This window comes from Calidris pugnax, unplaced genomic scaffold (genome assembly GCF_001431845.1).
Source record: "Calidris pugnax isolate Ruff unplaced genomic scaffold, ASM143184v1 scaffold70, whole genome shotgun sequence".
Lineage (NCBI taxonomy): Eukaryota > Metazoa > Chordata > Aves > Charadriiformes > Scolopacidae > Calidris > Calidris pugnax.
Window position 1 is genome coordinate 11321031 of NW_015090862.1, and position 17468 is coordinate 11338498.

At 39.4% G+C, this 17468-nt stretch overlaps 1 protein-coding gene across 1 annotated transcript in view; it reads right to left on the reverse strand.

Moving 5' to 3' along the window:
* Nucleotides 1-17468, reverse strand: part of IL16 (interleukin 16) — a 47808-nt gene that overhangs the window by 28034 nt on the left and 2306 nt on the right. The window contains exons 2-3 of the mRNA XM_014944576.1: nucleotides 10757-10810; nucleotides 5795-6206 (exon numbers count right to left, since the gene is read on the reverse strand). Coding sequence (XP_014800062.1) covers nucleotides 5795-6206; nucleotides 10757-10806 — 462 coding nt within the window. The 5' untranslated portion in view covers nucleotides 10807-10810. The remainder of the gene's footprint in view (nucleotides 1-5794; nucleotides 6207-10756; nucleotides 10811-17468) is intronic.

The window sequence follows — 17468 nt, forward strand, 5'->3', positions numbered from 1 at the left end:
GGGTTTAATATTTTTCCTAGAACTTTTTTTTTTTTTTTTTTTTTTTTTTTTTTTTTTTTTTTTTTTTTTTTAAAAAAAAAAAAAAAAAAAAAAAAAAAGTAAAACAAAAAAATCTAACAACAGTACAATAATTAATTTAAATATTTAGCTTTTCTGGCCTCATGATTGTGAAATGACTGGGATTTCCAAGTGGAAGATTAAGAGAATACAGTCCTTGGGGATTTTCTTCAAGAAGAACTTTTTTCTGCATCAATTTAAATAGAGAAAGGGCCAGAGTCTCTCTGGCATAAACTAACGTGACTCCACTGATTCTGACGTACCTCAGCCAACGTCTTGGTCTTTTCAAAATATTTATAATAGATGTAATTCATTTTCCCAGCAGCATATTCCCTTTGCAATTTATAAAATGGCAGAAGCTAGAAAGTTTTTGGATGATGCAAGAAGCAGGGCATGGGATTACAGTTCTGCCCTAGATAGACGATTCAGCACATCAAATGTTACAGACCTTTCCACCCATCATCTGGCCTTTGGTATGTTTTTCTGGGAGCCTTTGCCCTGGCCCACATCTTGCAGCACACAGTCTTAATCTAACAGCCTCTTTCCCAACTTGCTCTGGGGGTAACATGGCCCCAATGCCACAAAAGCAAGAAGTCTGGGAAGACTGAAAGAGAGAACAAGTAGGAAAAGGGAGGAGAACACATAAATGCCTAAATAAACGCAGTCTCCTCTCCTGGCTTTATTTTTCCATCCTGCCCATAAGCTCATGTTTGAGACATTACAGTCTGTTGCTGTAATACTTGTCCTGGTACCAGAGGGCCAACTAACTGGTGTTTGCATAAAGGCAAGTTAATAAAAATATATTCTGGTCATGACCAAGGGAGAAAAATGACCTTTTGCTTTTTTCCTTCTTCATGCAGAGGGTAAGGGACCGAAGGAAGCAAGGATAGAAAAGTTTCTAGAACTGAGTGGAGCCATGCAGTCAGATCAGCTTGGATCCAATGTTTGTATAAAGCATCAGTCTTTCTCTGTTATAGTTTATTCTTGATGTGGCTTCAGTCTTGCTACCAGCCCCTCTGGCTGGTAACTCCGGGTGCTTCCCAGGGCACTGATGGTGCAGGGAAGAGGTCATAGAATGGTTCTTGTAGCAGCTCTCAAACACAGCAGAGACTGCTGTTCTCTGAAGAACAGGAGTCGATATTACCTAGTCCTGTCTGTTACCCCTACAGCTGGCATAGTTTCAGTCTTAGTAAAGACATGAGCAGGCAAGGCCATCTGCCAGTGTTTGTTGTGTCAATGCAAAAGGATCAGATGCTGCTTACAATTTTTTTGTTTTCTTTTCCTTTCAGGCCAAATCAAAATTGCTGCTTTTGTGAGAAACAAACTATAAAGGAGATCTCCTTGTTTATACACTGACAAACTGGCTTTCCAGCTCTGTCCATACCTGACTAAGCACACCTCTTCTTCGAAGCTAAGTGGTCTGGGACCTGGCTGAACAGATGGCACGCAAGTAATCCCAAGCGCTCTAGACGCAATAAGCAATGGTCACTGTGAGTGAATATTAGAACACATAAACCAAATGAATTAAAAAACTGTTCATCTCCTCACGTCACTGCTGACAGTACATTAGAGAAGGGAAAAAAATATATTTGCTATTTAGAATATATAATGAAAGGAGATACTTTGAAGAGAATGTAAAGATTAATGGATCAGACTAAGGTATTCTTTCCTGGGTACTATCTCACAAAGCATAAGTTTTTATGTGGAATAAGATTTTGATACAGCTTTTCTCTGTCTGAGTGTACGTGGTGATGTATTATTTGCTTCTACTACTTTCCTGTACAACCAGCCAGGCAGAAGGAGAGAGATGGCTGGAAAGTTTATGAAGTGATAGTCCTTAGTGGGAACAGCTCCACTTGCCTTTCTGCTGAGCAACACGCAGATGAATGAAGCTGCTGTTGCAACGCACAAAACGTGCCAAGGACACAGAGAAGAAAGGAAGGAAGAATGCATTATTTGATAGGAAGTGGGGAGTAGTAAGGTGATGCACTTTGCTGTAGGTATGATTCCTTCACTTCTCCTGACTGTTGCTTTCTCTTCGCTCCACTTGCTTTAAAGTATTCCATGGTCAACTGTTTCCTCTTTTCCTATCTTTGTAATTCCACACTCTCTCTTCCCTCTCTATTTCCCTTTCCCCAGATTATCTCCTGTTTTCTTCCCTTCTCTGTATGTCACGGTAGCAGCTTTTCTGTGACAAAAAATGACTGGAAATAGGACTCCAGTAGGGAAGTAAGATATCTGTGGCAGAAGGGTAGGGTGAAGTCAAAGAAGGACATAACCACTGAGGACTGTTACACAGGGCCCTATGGGACCTATAGTGGCCATGTCTTGGCAGGATGGGAATGGCCATTTGGTCATCTCAATGTCTGAGGTAACTGCAGAGTTCACATGGACATAGCACTGACTGAGATTTTTTCCCTGAATGTAACGAATCACTGAATAGTTGTTGTTGGGCTCCTGTTTAAGTCTTCTCTCAACCTTATTTCTTTCCAGCTGTTATAGCTTCTGTACAGATGAAAGATCAATCCCTGCAGCTTTACGTGTTGAGCATGCTGCCATACCACATACTGTTGGAAAGAAGTTGCCTAGAAGATGAAGTTATGAACAGAAAGCCCTATCATCTGGTACTGCCCACATAGCACCCCAGTAAAAGTGGTAGGCAGCATCACAGCTAAATAATATCCACCCTCTGCCTTTTTTGGTCCTAGTAAATGGTGTGGTGGTGAAAATGCAGTCTATGGATGCTTCAGTTAGAAACAAAAATATCTGCACAGGTAAAAGTAATTTTTTTTTGCATCTGTGGGCCCCAGTCTTTGCAATACTTCTCACAAGATCCGAATTTACCCAAAATAGAAGGTTGTTGTCCCTTCTCACACGCGTGCTAGCACTGCAGTATGAGTCAGATAATAGAGGAGCAGTGATACCAATTTGCAGTCCCACCCCAATCAGGGTAGTACTGTTGCCACCAAAACCTTGCATATTTTGTTGAAAAGAAGAATGAACAAAACCTGATATCATCAGAATTTCAGCCTTCTGAAATTCTCTGGTGTATAATACGATCTGAGTTCCAGCTCAAAGTCTTTACTACAGGTAGTGCAATAAGAACAAAGTGTTTCTGAGAGGACTTTCTGGAGTCTAATATAGGTTGTATTCATGCTGCAGTGCTTCCCTCAACAGCTGCAGCAACATTTCATATTGAAGATTGAAGTGAAAGGAATTAATTTCATGATGCGTAGATGCCCTCTCTTCAAAAATCCTTCTCTTGCCTCTCCTTTCCTTGCTGTAAATAATCCTAAAGAATTTGGAATCAGGGAAAACGTGACTCTAATACATATGCAGAAGTCCAGAAACGCTGTTTCATTTGCTTATGGTTTATGCAATAGTGAATGCCATGCAATCAACAGAGTATGGCTCAGAGACATAAATTTTTGAACAGAAGAGAGAAACTGGTATTTGGAATACTGACATTCCAGGTTTCCCTTTAGCTCTGGAGAAGAGCTAAATGCACTGGGAGCATTAAATCATGTAGCACTTTTAAACATTCTTCTCTCTTTCCAATGTGGCAACAAAAATTAAGTTATTCAGTTCTGTGGGAGTTATTAGCACCTTCAGAGTCATGCTTAGGGCTGCAGGCACTGGAAAGCAGAATAATAGTGGAATATCCTCCGCAACACCACAGAAAGAATGGAATCAATTTTCTTGAACAAAGACAAGGATCCTTCAGCTCTGAGTCACGCATCATGAATCTCTGAAGTGTCACATGGAGATGGAGAGAGTGAGTGTTAGGCTGGAACTTAAAAAACGCTTGTTGACTCCTTTCTTAAAGAGAGAGGATTTAAGCTTAAGCTCTCCAAGACACTTGGTACAGGAAGTTTGTTCTGACAGTCTTGTGCCATATGGAAGATAGAGATCACTGCTTTCATAATATAGGGCGAAGCATCAGCAACAGTAGTACAGGATAACGTCAGTGTAGCTGTTACCAAAGTTAACCCTATTAAGCATGAGATAAGACTTTTTAGAATCACTCACTGATCCATGACTCTGAAAGGTATGGAAGGTCAGCAAGTAGCATCTGAAGAGGTTTATATTGCTGTGAGACCTCTGGAGAGGGATTTTAATGTACCAGTTCTCTACAATGGCACTAAGCAACCCAAAGACTGCTGTAAGCGACTGGGTTGCTGACTAATTTATGTCACCATCCATTCAGGGTCCTGACCCATCCTGTTCAGTGACACTAACACTCCAGCCCAAGAGTGGATTTATACCCTCAGTAGTTATATTTTATCTGCGCAATGGCATTAGTTATGAGACTTACTCTGTTCCCCAGATCCCTATTTGAGCTGCTTGGCAGCTATAAAAGCAAATGGTCTAAACTTACAGTCTGCAATAAGATACTGAGTAGTTACATATGGATATAGATCACAGCAGTTATTGGAGCCTGCATATTTTGGAGGTATGCAATCAAGTAGACTGTGGCAGCTGACACACACCTAAGAAAGTGCTTCATTTTTGTTAAAAGAGGGGGGGAGTCCACAGAAGCCAGCTCCTTCTTCACTCACAGAAGGAAATCAGCAGAGTGCATTTGGACTATTTCCAAAAGGGTGGAGGTGGCATGGTTTTGCAGGTGACTGAGTGTATTTTGGGACTTGGGTAAGTGTCACCTATTTATATTTTCTGACAGAATGTAATGGAAAATTGGCTTGTTTTTGTCCTCATGCTGGGACTTTGCCAGGGGCTGAAACACCTCACATCAAGATCTCTGTCCTACTGCAGACTTTGCAATATTGGGCTGCATGCTGTGACCCATTAGCAAGAAACTCAAGGAGTAAAGGGAGATTCGGTATCACTGTGCCACTGTGTCTTTAGATATAGAGGTCTAGTTTTAGCCAATTTCTATTGAAGGTTTGTAAAATAAAATTGAATATATAAGAAAGAAATATTACAGGGGAAAGAATCAGTTCTTTCACATAAGCCACTATTTGCACAGGTAAAAGGCCTATAGTAAGGGAGGTTCCAGGAGGACACAAACTGTATTAAAAGACATATCATACTTGCAGTGAAGTCTCTTTTATGCATCTCACCAGCAGGTAAGGAGAAAGTGGAAAAATTAGGATATGTCACTAAAAAGGAACTTTCTAAAGGCATCTAAAATATATTGCTTAGAGTGAAAATTTTTTCAACTCTTTGGGGTTAACATAGTTACTTCTTGATTAAAGAATAATGTTGTAATATGAGGCCATTAAGAGTTTTACATCTCTATGAAAAAGTGACATCTCTGGTGCTTTTAGATCCATTGCTACCTCCTTCCTAAATCAGAGAGAAAGCACATCTGCCTGCTGAATCTCCTCTGTCTTTCATAGTATTAATATAATTCTTGCCTGCATAGCCTGTGGAATCTGATGGTATCATACTTTGCAAATGCCCTTTACTATAATGAAAGCTTTATATTCTGAGCTGAATACTGTATTGCAGGTAGAAAGCACCAGCTGTGCTAATCTGAGCACATGAAGAGTGTCCTAGCAGTCACTGATTTCAGCAGAATGTCAATCAGCAGAGTGCAAGAGCGCATCAGGGAAGCTAATACATTTTCATGCTGTTTATACAGAGCAGGAACACTGCAGGCTTGTAGGCTCTGAAAAAGCCAAGTAGAATTCTGTGTTCCTGAGAAATATCAATTAATCTATTTAGGAACTACCACAATAAGAAACATTACAATATACTGCACTGAGTTGCCTACCTTGGTAAGTAGCTTTCTTCTCATGTTGTTGCAGTTTTCATTTGCTGCAGCTTTGGACTGGACCATGCTGGTGATCACACGCGGAGGATCAGGTGGGCTGTCTTCAGTCTCTGATGCGTATGGTAGTTGTGTTCTAGGACAGCAGTCAAAATCCTCTTGAACCCAACTGGTAGAGATCTCAAAGGGATCGGGGCATTTCTCATCAGGACTTGACCCATCATCACTGTTTTTGGCGTTGCAAAGTATAAGTGATCTTGAAATGGAGCGAAACTTTCTTGACTTCCTGTTCCCAGAATTGCTTTTTCGATCCATCTTCAGAGAGCTGGTGGTGCTGCTCTTTTTCCTATCATTCTCCCATTTATGTGGCATGATACTTTCAATAACTTGCTCCGCTTCTCTGGTGCTAAACATCCTCCAGGAAAGGAAATATAAAAAGTAAGTTGTAATATACCCCACTTTCTCCCACTTAATAACCTACACTACTGAAAAGCCCTAATGAATAAATCGAATCAACAGAGCCTTTCAGTCTGCTAACAGCCACGTGATATCTCATGACTTGCTAATTCTGTTTCTGTGCAGTGCTCTACTAAAATCTCCTTCACCTTTTCATTCTCTTCCTATGCTCCCCAAGCACAACAGAGTGCTTTTAATAAATGTTTTTGATGCTTCCATTGTGCTGCTTCCTTTGGGCTTCTGCTGAATTTGCATGTTGCAATCCCAAATTGAAAAGGAAGCTACTTTAAAAGCATTATTCTATCCTTCTAACGTTATTTGAAAAGAGGAAGCTCCTTGTGAAGTTTGATTCATGAAACCACTATAATTCAAAGAAGATTAATCAAATTGTCGAGGTTAAGTTCTCCGCCCGGCACATCTGATTTGTAAGTGGTTTAGCAAAAGTAGATTTTAGCCATGAGAGAGTAAGGAATGTCAGGCTGATATAAAACTCCTTCTACCTTTGCATCCAGAACTCATTTAAGACTGTGCATTTAACAGTAACAGAGAGATCCAGTGAAGCACTTAAGATGTGAATATCTGATTAGGAATTGAGCTCTATAAAGGAGTACAGCTCCAATACATCAATCAAAATGTGTCCCATTACAGAAATGGCTTGTTTCTGTGTGTGATTCAGCATACAAAATTAAGAGAAAATGGAAGAAATGCTATACAATCAAAATGTGGCAAAAGTTGGAGCTTTTGTAAAATGAGTAAAGTAATGAGCATGTTATGTTAACAGAGGGGAGCATTGTTAAACTCTTTCCTTTTCTCTCAGAAAAGGTTTTCTAGAAATATTTTGCTATATATAAGTCAGTGTTGAAAATTCAATGAGAGGACATCTAAATTAATTGCTTTGGCTTTCTTAATTTTTATTGTCATATTTATTACACAAACTTTTCTATTCTCTTCACAGTGCCTAATTGATACTGTGTGCTGCCATTCTAGGGAAAAAAATCTATTGAAACTAAAGGATTTGCATAAATCAAAGATGCTATAGGTTATTATACACAAAATTGAAAATCAATGTAATTGAAAAGCACTTCTTAAGTATACTATTGAGAGAAAGTTTGTACATTTTGCTTTAAACTGGGTTGTTGTTTGGTTTGGTTGGTTTGGTTTTTTTGCTTGCTTCTATGCAGGATTAGATATGTATGTATGCACTTTGAACCTGAAATGCCACTGGTGATATAGAAATAGAAGGCAGGAGATTTTCTAAAGACTCGTTACAGTCACAACAGTAGACATGCCTGCAACTTCTGACCAAACCAGATTCATACAGTAAATCCAAGCAAACCTTATAGTACATCTGCAGGACTTTTTTGCTTGTTTGTTTTTTTTTTCTCTCTCACAAATAATCAGGAAAACCAAAAACAGATGATAAACACTATGCCACTGAGTATCTATCTAAAGGAGCTATATGGCATTGCTGGAGAAATACCCTATTCAGGGTGAATCTGAATTTGTTTGGATTTGTAAAAGAAAAAAAAAAATTGCCCGTAGCTTTCTTAGGAGCAGAAAAGAGGTCCCTTCATCTCCCAGGGAGAAGGATGTTTATTTGTGCAGTCCTTTCTGGCATTTTTGATAGGTAATGCTCCTACAGCCTTCCATCATAACTTATTTTCTATCATAACAGTCCTAACATTGCTCTGCTCCCTGATGTCTCTTTTCTAAAACAAAAATCTCTAACACTTCAGAAACTCATGTCCTGAGTATTGAAACTTGTTGGATTTCCTAGCAGGACACTATTCCAGGGCAAAGCTTAACTTGAAAGTATCCAGAGAACGTGTCAAGTTCCACCAAGCTGGTGTGTTTTCTGCCTTTCTCCTGTGTGTCTTTGGGATCCTCTCAGCTCCTGTGTGAGAATATGGCCCCACTGGATGGGAACTGAAGTCACTGGGCTCCCAGCCTCCCCCACACTGGCACGAGGGAAGCTTTCAGGGCCAAACTGAACTAACCTATTCTCCTTTCCCTTCAGTACACAGAATGTTCTACTTTTTTTTTTTTTTTCAGAGTAGCCTCTTTTCTTACAAATAATAAGATTTTCAACCATGGATGGAGGACTGTCCAGCAGCACAGCCACGCTCCCTTCCTGTGATGCAGGGCACAGGCTGAATGAAAGGACATCTAAGCATATATAAGGACACAGAGGCCAGAGGGGATGGAGAAAGGTATGACATAGATGGAGCTCAGCTTTAGCACATGGACTTTGTGTTCGACGTGGAGTCTTATTTCTCTAGGACTAATCTCCCTTCCTGCACTATTGAGAGAAGCTACTTTTTCAAACCTCTATGCGGTAATTTACTTTGAAGTACAGAGATGAAAAGTGCTATGAATAATATTAGAAAAATGATTTTGACAGCTGAAATAAGTAGTTGGTGGTGTAACTTAACATCGCAAATTTACAATTTTTGTATGCTTTTTTGTTGATTAAATTAGTTAAAAGCTGACTGACGCTTATCCCTAGTAATATGGAATGGCTTTCAATGTTTAGAGATTTTGTTTGTTTTAAATAAGGCACTTTGTAGTGTTTTGGTAAACCTATTAGTCTACCAGAATACCTATGTACCCAATTGTAATTTTTGAAGGAAATCCCTGTTAGCATACACAGTGTATCAGGAAATTAATCTTGTAAAGCTTGATGTTGCTTTTCCTGTATGTCTGAAGGTAGGTTTAAGGTCTAAGGTGGGTTTAAGGTCTAAGGTATGTTTACCAGAGTGTGGAGTTGAAAAAGCAATAGGATGGCTGGGATGAAGGGAACTTCTGCAAGAGCCTTCCCTCAGCACCTGGGTAGGAAGCAGCAAAGCTAACTTGCTGAAGATGCATGGAATGCGCATGGCTTGAAAGTCTGCAAAAGGGATTGGTGCTCTTTCTGTGATTCTGGCAATCGCGATTAAACACTAGTAGTAAGACTGTCAGAAATGAGCTCAAGTTGTAAATTCAGACCTAAACAATCTTGGCTATGGGGGAAAATTAGAAGAAATAGCACCTTTCATTCAAGGATTTCAACGTTTTACAAACATTTACTGCACTCTTACTTCCCCAAAGAGAAAGAATTAACGAAAGAGCTATTAAGCGCATGGCTAAGCAGAGGACTTGATAGCTTAATGGTCAAAATACAGCTCTCTTGAGACTAGCATGCTAGAATGACGGGTGGAGAGATGCAGGAGCCCTTTCTTGCTCTGCCTGAAACTGCTAAGCTTAAGAGGGAGCACTGCTGTCACTAGTAAATGCTCCAAGAGGTGCCTCTCTGACTATGCTGAGCATCTTGGATGCAGGGAACAGAGAAGCACCTGTTGAAACAGCAAAGGTAATATTGTTTTAAGTGCATTCGGCCATCCCACCCCCCTGCAATGCTCCTGAGGAATTTTACCTTATGCAGAGAGAACATCTCTTTTGCCCTGCTGCATTAGCTGTTTCCTCCTCCCCCACCCCACCAGAGCTCCCTCAGCTCAAAGACCAAGTTTAACCCTGGGTGACTTACCTAGTATCTCAAAGCAAGCCAGTGGCTGAGGTGAAAATAAACCCAGTAGACCTGAAGACTTCCAGTTAAATACTTGCTCTTGCTCTAAGTATTAGATCACAGCCCAAGTCTTAACTAAGGCAACATCCTTTCCAGAGCTGCTGATTCAGGGTTGCATAAGTGACAGAAATATAGGAGGTACCAAAAACATAGTCTATAAGTTTTCCAATAAAAATATCCAGAAATGTTATTTTACACAGAAAACAATATCAAAAGTGCCAGAGAAGCTTTATGATTCATTGCCATCTTCCACCAAATTTAATTCAAGGTATTGTGGGTATAGACAATTACTTCAAAGTCAATTCTCCAAACCATTCATCTCTCCCTTCAGTGCACTCACTGCTTGTCATTTTCTCTTGCCATTCTTATACCTCCAGCACGCCTGATGGAAGTTGTCTGTGGTTTGTAATGCAAACCAAATGTTCCTTCTCCGTTTCTTTTTTTTTTTTTCTCCAAGCTTTATTTTTCCAGCCTTAAGTCTAAAAAGCCCTAACTCAGTCTGTCTTCTGCAAACAAAAATACATGATCTGAGCTGTGCCCATTTGGTTCAAATTTTTGGTTGGATAATAAACTGAGCATTTACAAGATGCAAATAATTTGGTGTAGCTCCCAGATTGAATACGAATGCTCTGCTGTTAACCAGACAGTAGGAAAGACAGAACTTTTCTTTACTAGCAAGAACAAGATGAATTTTACATTACCAAGTGCTAACAGCATGATATCTTGCATCCCATTTTAGCCTAGATCTTCTGATCTTTGTCAGATTCATTACTGAGCAGTGCTATCAGCACTGCACTACTGCAGAAGTCTAGGATTTCCAGGCAGTAGGAAGAGCTAGAGATTTGGAAGTTTTCTGATAAAGAGTAAGAAGCTCTTGGAGAGTTAAAAAATTTACAAAATTAAAAAATCCCTAATTGTAATATAAAAATTCAAAAGGAGGAACTTACAACAGCGAGGCAGACAAACCTGACTCCTGCAGAAGGCTGTTCCTCTTCATAGGCCTGGCAAAAAAAGACAGAGTGAATAATTGAAAACACACTCTCATGGTGTCACGTGACTCAGTTTCAGTAATTCTGCTCAGTACATTGGAACGGAGCTATTGTTTCCTAATTGAAGAAAATGTCAGCAAGGATAGATAAACAAAAGCAATGGGATGCAGTATTGGGGAAACTGTTTCCAGCAGGCTCCCAACTACCCAGAAGAAGGCAAGACCATTTAAGGAGTTTGTGTCATTTGTTTTTACCCATCACTCTCTGGTCCTAGGATTGATGGGGTGCAGGCATGTTAAACCTAGTTGAGGGGAGGCGAAGGGGGGGCAGCCAGAATCTGTGCTAATCAAGTGCAGGATTTCCTGCTGGAGGCTTAGATGGCAAGCATGTTTCTCGTAATTTTTAGTAGATATTTTAAACATTAAGCTAGACAGAATTTCATAGGCCACTTCTGCTCCAGGAGCAAAACATAATAGGAGCCACTTTTGAATGCCAAGCCCTTGTATTGTGCACCATGAAGTGGCATGGCCCCTTGAACCTATCAGTTCCTAAGTGCTCTCCCCTTTATAGGCTAGACTGCAACTCTGTGGTCCAACCTGATCAAGGACTCAGAAAATTGTTGCTGTTTACATAGAGCATCTGGGGGAAAAAAAATTATGTCATGGATTCCAAATTGCCTCAATTACACCTTTCACTTGCTGCAAAGTAAATGATTCACAGTCTGTTCTACTTTTGTGGCAAGTCCCCCCACAAAACACTGCTTGAGTTGCATCTACCCTCAGCTGGGGGAGCAGACACCTGCCTTTTTGCCACATCCCTAGGCATGCTTAGCTGGTTTTCATCAATCACACAGATAGATCTGTCAGACCCCACTTGTCAATACTCAGCTCTGCTCACACTGACAAATAACAATCTTACTGCCAAAACCTGCTTTCTCTAGAGGAATTTGTGATAAAATGCATAGGGCATTTATAAATTAAAAAAAAAAGTTTCATAACATAAAGAATTGTCTCTGAAACAGTTTTTGTTAGTTTGTTAAAATAGTGAGGCCTCTTTTGAATGTTCTCACAAGCCACAAATCCTTTACTTTTCAGGAAAATGTAAAAAGAAACCTGAATTTTACACCTGGCCCTGTCTGGTCATGGAAACGGTCAACAAGAGAGTGCTTAGACACCTGCTGCCCTCTGTGAAGGTCGTGCTTTTATTGGTTTGTCACTAAACTTGCAACAGAGAGAGAAAAATTATAAAATAGGTATAAAATATTGCAGGACTATGGTCTCATGTTTAGTGGTCCTGTGACTTCTGGATAAAACATAGACTGTGAAGACAAGCATCTGCCCCTTGAAATTGATGTATGTACTGGCAGAAAAAGAAAAGGTGAAATCTCTCCTCTGTACAGTGTCTACAGGAGCACCGAAACACTCTGTCCCTGATAATACAATTGTGGCTAATTTATATTTTAAGTGTTTACAAAAAAGGAAAGAATTTAACATTATTTTCCCAACAATTAAGTTTTCGGGATACTAGTTCCCCAAAGGAAATCTGTTGTAAAGGAAATGGTTTTAACCTGGATCACTGATGACAATAAACGTGGAGCATTACCCAACTCTTTTGAATTCTAATCTTGTAGAAGAACCATAATTTGACACTGAGTAGTGAACAACAGTTATCAAATAGCTTTCCTGGAAAGGAGGAGAAACAGGGAGCTGATTTTGTGTTTTAGGAAACAGTTCCTCATTGTATTTGAATAGAGAGGATAGCAGCCTTGTACCTAAAATGGGGTTTTATAGCGCTAGAACTGTAAAAATGAAATATCAATGAGGAAGCACAGCCACATACTGTTTACCACTTAACTCTCTTACACTGTAAGACACACATGTTTTTGTTTAGCAATAGAGAACTCATTCACACAAAATCTCAACAGCCCATGAGTTTTGATCCAAACTGATTGAGCTGGGAGCTCAAAAGCATTGGAAAGCTTTTTTTATTTCTTCCCATTGTCACATGTTATTGCATTTCCTGACTATGGGCTGAATACTGTAGTGCCTAAGCCACTGGGAGTTTCGTTCATTCAGAGTCTGGACTTCTGCCAGAGCCAGCAGCAGTAACATAAATATCACAAGGAGGGGCTGGTTTTTCATGTTGTTTCACTCTAACCTTTTGCAGTTTTTTCCATCTTCTCTGTACAGTAATTGTTCAGTGCCCAGTGGTGAACAGAAAAGCACATTTTTAGAAGCCATAAGGAAAAGGAGAGAGAGAGAGAACCTCTGCTGTGCCTGCCATGTTGCACTAATGGTATGCTTTGATATTGGATACTGTGGTCAATCTTCATTACTTAGCTCAAAGGTACTGTACCAGGAAAAGGGCAATAAACACTGATCAGAGGCTGGAATTTTGTATTAAAAGATTGAAATTATGTGAACTCTCCTTTGCAGATGGGAGCTGCATTGATAAAGGCTTATGAGATAATAGGTACTATAAGGAAAATCAGCTGGGTTTCTTTACTGCCTTTTCATGTGAGGGACAGGAAAAGAAGAATGCAGTAAAACAAAGAGTTCAAACAACTAAAAGGAAATACTTGAAACCTAAAGCATAATTAATGTGTGGAACAAGAAGATAGCAGGAATCACGAGCATTTTGAAGTTAACTATTTTGCCTTTGATTTCAGTGGGACTGAGATTTCACCTAAATAGGTGAGTTGATTAAAATAATACCTAAAGGGGATAGTATGCAGAAGGGGCAGAAGCTCTTGCTTCAGAATAAAAGTCAAACAGTACCATGCACAGGTAGAGTGATACTTCTGCCCTGGGATAGGGTCCTAGTTACTATAAAATGGAGGAATTTTCCTCTTGTTTGGAGTTAGTGTCTATCAGAGGTGGGAAAAGGAAATAGAGGAGCCATTGGATTTATTTTTTATGACAGTTCTCTTTTGCCTGAGAAGACAAGAACTGCCTTTTCTGCCTAAAATCAGGATGTGTCTGGAATCAGAGCAGGTACAGGAGTTGATCCCTCTTTTCCCAAAATTATTTTCCATATCCAAAGGTTTGGATTCTAGAGGACAAATATGCAGACTATTCAGTACTAAATATTTTGCCTGTTGCTACTGGTGATAACCTTTTCTAAAAAGGAGCATATAAATTTGGGCAAAACACTAGTGCTGGGCAAAGCAAATCTAAGTAATGATGGAACTTAGCCTCAGTCCTGATCTCCACCCACCTCCAAATACTGCTTGTGTTAATAGGAAAGAAAGCCAATAATTTGGAGTGCTCTAGTTTTTGTTCTGTCCTTACATTGCTCAGCAAACTGATGAATTACTTTTGCCTTAAACAGAGTCACAATTTTCACATGTTGCCATATTCCAGAAGACAATTATGTTGCACAGGACAATCCATCCCCTCTTTGCTGCTACGCCAGGACTGGATTAGTCATCTCTGTCTCTTGGGTTTCGCAACTTTCACTCTGCGCTTCCATCCGTCAAAACATAGCAACATGGCACACTGAGTTACCCTATAAGCAGTTAATCCAGTATCCTTCTCCAGCAATGGCCAACAGCAATTGCTTTAAAGGAATTACCTTGTTAAAAAAAAAAAAAAAAAAAAAATCTCCTTCAAGAGAGAGAGCTTGCTTTCAGGAAGTCTCTTCTGAGTACCTTATTGGTAAGGGTAGGCTGGCACTCTGAGGTTTTGTAAGTATTCCAAAATTGTTGGAGCTTTTTACCTGTGATTGGATAGTCTTGTTTTAACAGAAGCTACAGATGCCCCATAATGGATAAGTATTGCATTATGTCAAATGAGGTAAATCTCTTTCTAATTCCTTTTGTCACTTAGTACCTAACTTCTGCCAGGAAGCACAAAGGAATTTTTTTTTTTCTTCTACAGATTAAATGAATCCTGTGTAATGTAACTGTAATTTATCCATTTCTGGCTCCCATTAAGCTTTTGATTTCAAGAGTATCCAGAGGCAATGAGTTTCATGTGTTACATAAATATGTACTTCCTTGTAATTGTATTAAATTCACTGCCTCTAAGATTTGTTCAGTTCTTGTACTAGGAAAGATATCCTGATCTTCAAGTCTCTGTAGAATCCTTTTCTCATTGATCTCTGTACTGATGTCATCCTCTATCTTCTACGTGCTTTTTTCCTCTTCTGCCCCTCCTTTCTCTCAGCTTCATGCTGCTTTCATATGTTTGGATCTCCTCCTTTTTCTTCAGATCCTTTTTAGAAAAATCCACTTCCTTTTGTGAAGTTTATTACTTGACTCTTTCATAATGGTATCCAGCTCTGCAGCCTTCTAGACTGTTTTCCAGTGAATTGCCCTCCTGTGAGTCAATAAAAGTTCCTAGATCTTGTCTTCCCAAATACACTTGTGTTGCATAACATGCACTCACTTTCTGCATGATTACTAACCTAGTGTCCTTACTTCTTGTAGTGCCTTTGAGATCAGATGTAAAATATTGCTTGTATAGTTCCATGGAAAATGGCCTGATACCAAGTGTATATCCATCAAAAAGTATTTTTACCTCATCTTGAGAACATATCCTGGAATTCTATGAAGAATATGGTACTGTATACATACAATGCTTTGTTTACAGAAAAAAATAGCCCATGTGATCTACATAAGTATTGTGTTGAGAGCATGTAATTGAAAAGTTACAGCTCTGTCAGTGTAAAGAGAACTGACTGGAGCTATGAGGCACAGAAAGAATGGTACCCTTTTAACAAAATGTTGTGGGTTGTGTTTGTTATTTTAATATTTTTGTACAGGGTATATAGACTATGTGTAAGTGATTATGTTGGGCAGAGAAACACAACAGAATATTTGTGTCAGCTATGGAGTTGATAAATATCCGGTACTGAAGAAAAGGTCCATGATTTTTTTTTAAAGCCATTGATCAATACACAGTTTACAACTTACTGCAGCACCAGAGTAGTAAAAACATTATGTGAGCTCCCCTGTATGGTGTCCTTCTAATTTAAGACAAATATTTTTAAAAGTTATGACTTTACCTCTTCTTTCCACATTTCCAGTCACATAATGTTCCTTTTTCATCTGACTTTGCATTCCTTTTGATTTATAGTCCCCTGAACTGTAGGCTGACATAAGGGGCCCTTTAGGTTGAATGAAAGGAGAATTACCAATTGCCAAAACTATGATTTATCAGGAAAAAAGGGCAAAAGAAAAATGAAATGCATTTCATTTTATCCATGCAAAAATCATATGAAATTTTTCTCTGTGTTTTGCATGAGTTCAGTATAAAGGTATATTTAGACGTGTCTACTTTTACATTCTGTTGTGAGTCCAGGTTGGATTTTGTCATGTTTGTTGTTACTGCCTCTCCTTTACTCCATGAACAGAAAGATACAAGCGAATGGAAGTACTGAAAAGGTGAATATATTTAGTCTATCTGAGTACCAGTGGCAGAATTTACTCTGTATTTCACACTCTGGCACAGGCATCACTTTCTACAGCAGCCTGATCTCAGTCTCACAGAAACCAGGGGCTTGTTATCTGTTAGCATTTCACTGGTAGCATGCATGGTCCTGCCTTGGTTTCTGGGTATGTTGGTTTGGGTTTGGGGTTGGTTTTTTTTGAGGGGAGGTGTTATTAGCATTGTCAGTGATTGATGAGGAATTATGCAATCTCTTCTCTTGGGTATCTATGCCTGAATAAGATGACTTTACTACATTTATAAGTACTGTTGTCATGTCAACTGCAAGGCTTTGTCATTCCTGAGGATTTGTCATTCCTGGTACCTGGCAGAGGCAAAGCTACTTAATGCAGGCTGCTGCTTAACTCTGCACTAAAAAAGTCTTGAGGACCCTTCACATTTCTGCTGCTTTACTTTATCTCTAAGGCTGTGACAATCAGAATGAAGCTCAGAGGATAGTTTTTATTGTGGTGTTGAAGATAACAGTATAAAGCTCCAGTGGTAGCTCTCTTGCTCTTCTGCAATGCTGTAGCTGTTAACACTAACTTTAGTCATAACACACACCACAAATGTTACTCACTAGCATTACTGTTGACACCAAGAGGAGACTAGATTATATTTTATGGGTTTCTTATGGGTGAAACAGTACAATCTGTCACATAAATAGCTCCCTGGTAAAACACAATGCTTCTGGTGCTTCCTGAGATCTGATGACACCCGGCTCATAGGTGCAATAGATGGTGCTGGAGTCAGCTGAAGAACGGTCTGGGATCTAGTTGGGAGATAACTTTTCTTCCATGTTTTGAAATCAGCCTACACCTTCAGAGCAGTATCTAATGTTAAATAGCTTGGAGGTAGTGACTGAGATCTCAGCTGAGGTTTTCCTGATCTTGGACTATGTTTTTCCTACAGAATCAAAGGTATAATTGGTCTAATGAGTTTGTCTAATTGACCTGTCAAAGAGAAAAAATTGACCTGCAAGTCCTGCACTGATGGCAATAACTTTTTCTCCAGGTAAAGCATATCTTTTAAAATAAGCACCAAATCTGAATGTGAAGACCTTATTCTACTACTTTCTTTTAAGCATTGCTGTGTCCTGATACTCATTTGCTTTTATTTCTGTATTTGTCCAAAAGAGCTTGACTATTACTGTTACTGCACAGTAAAGGTCCATGATCACTTCCCCAGCAATTTTTGTTGGGCAATTATGAGGGTTGAGAGGTGTCATGGAACTTTACTGC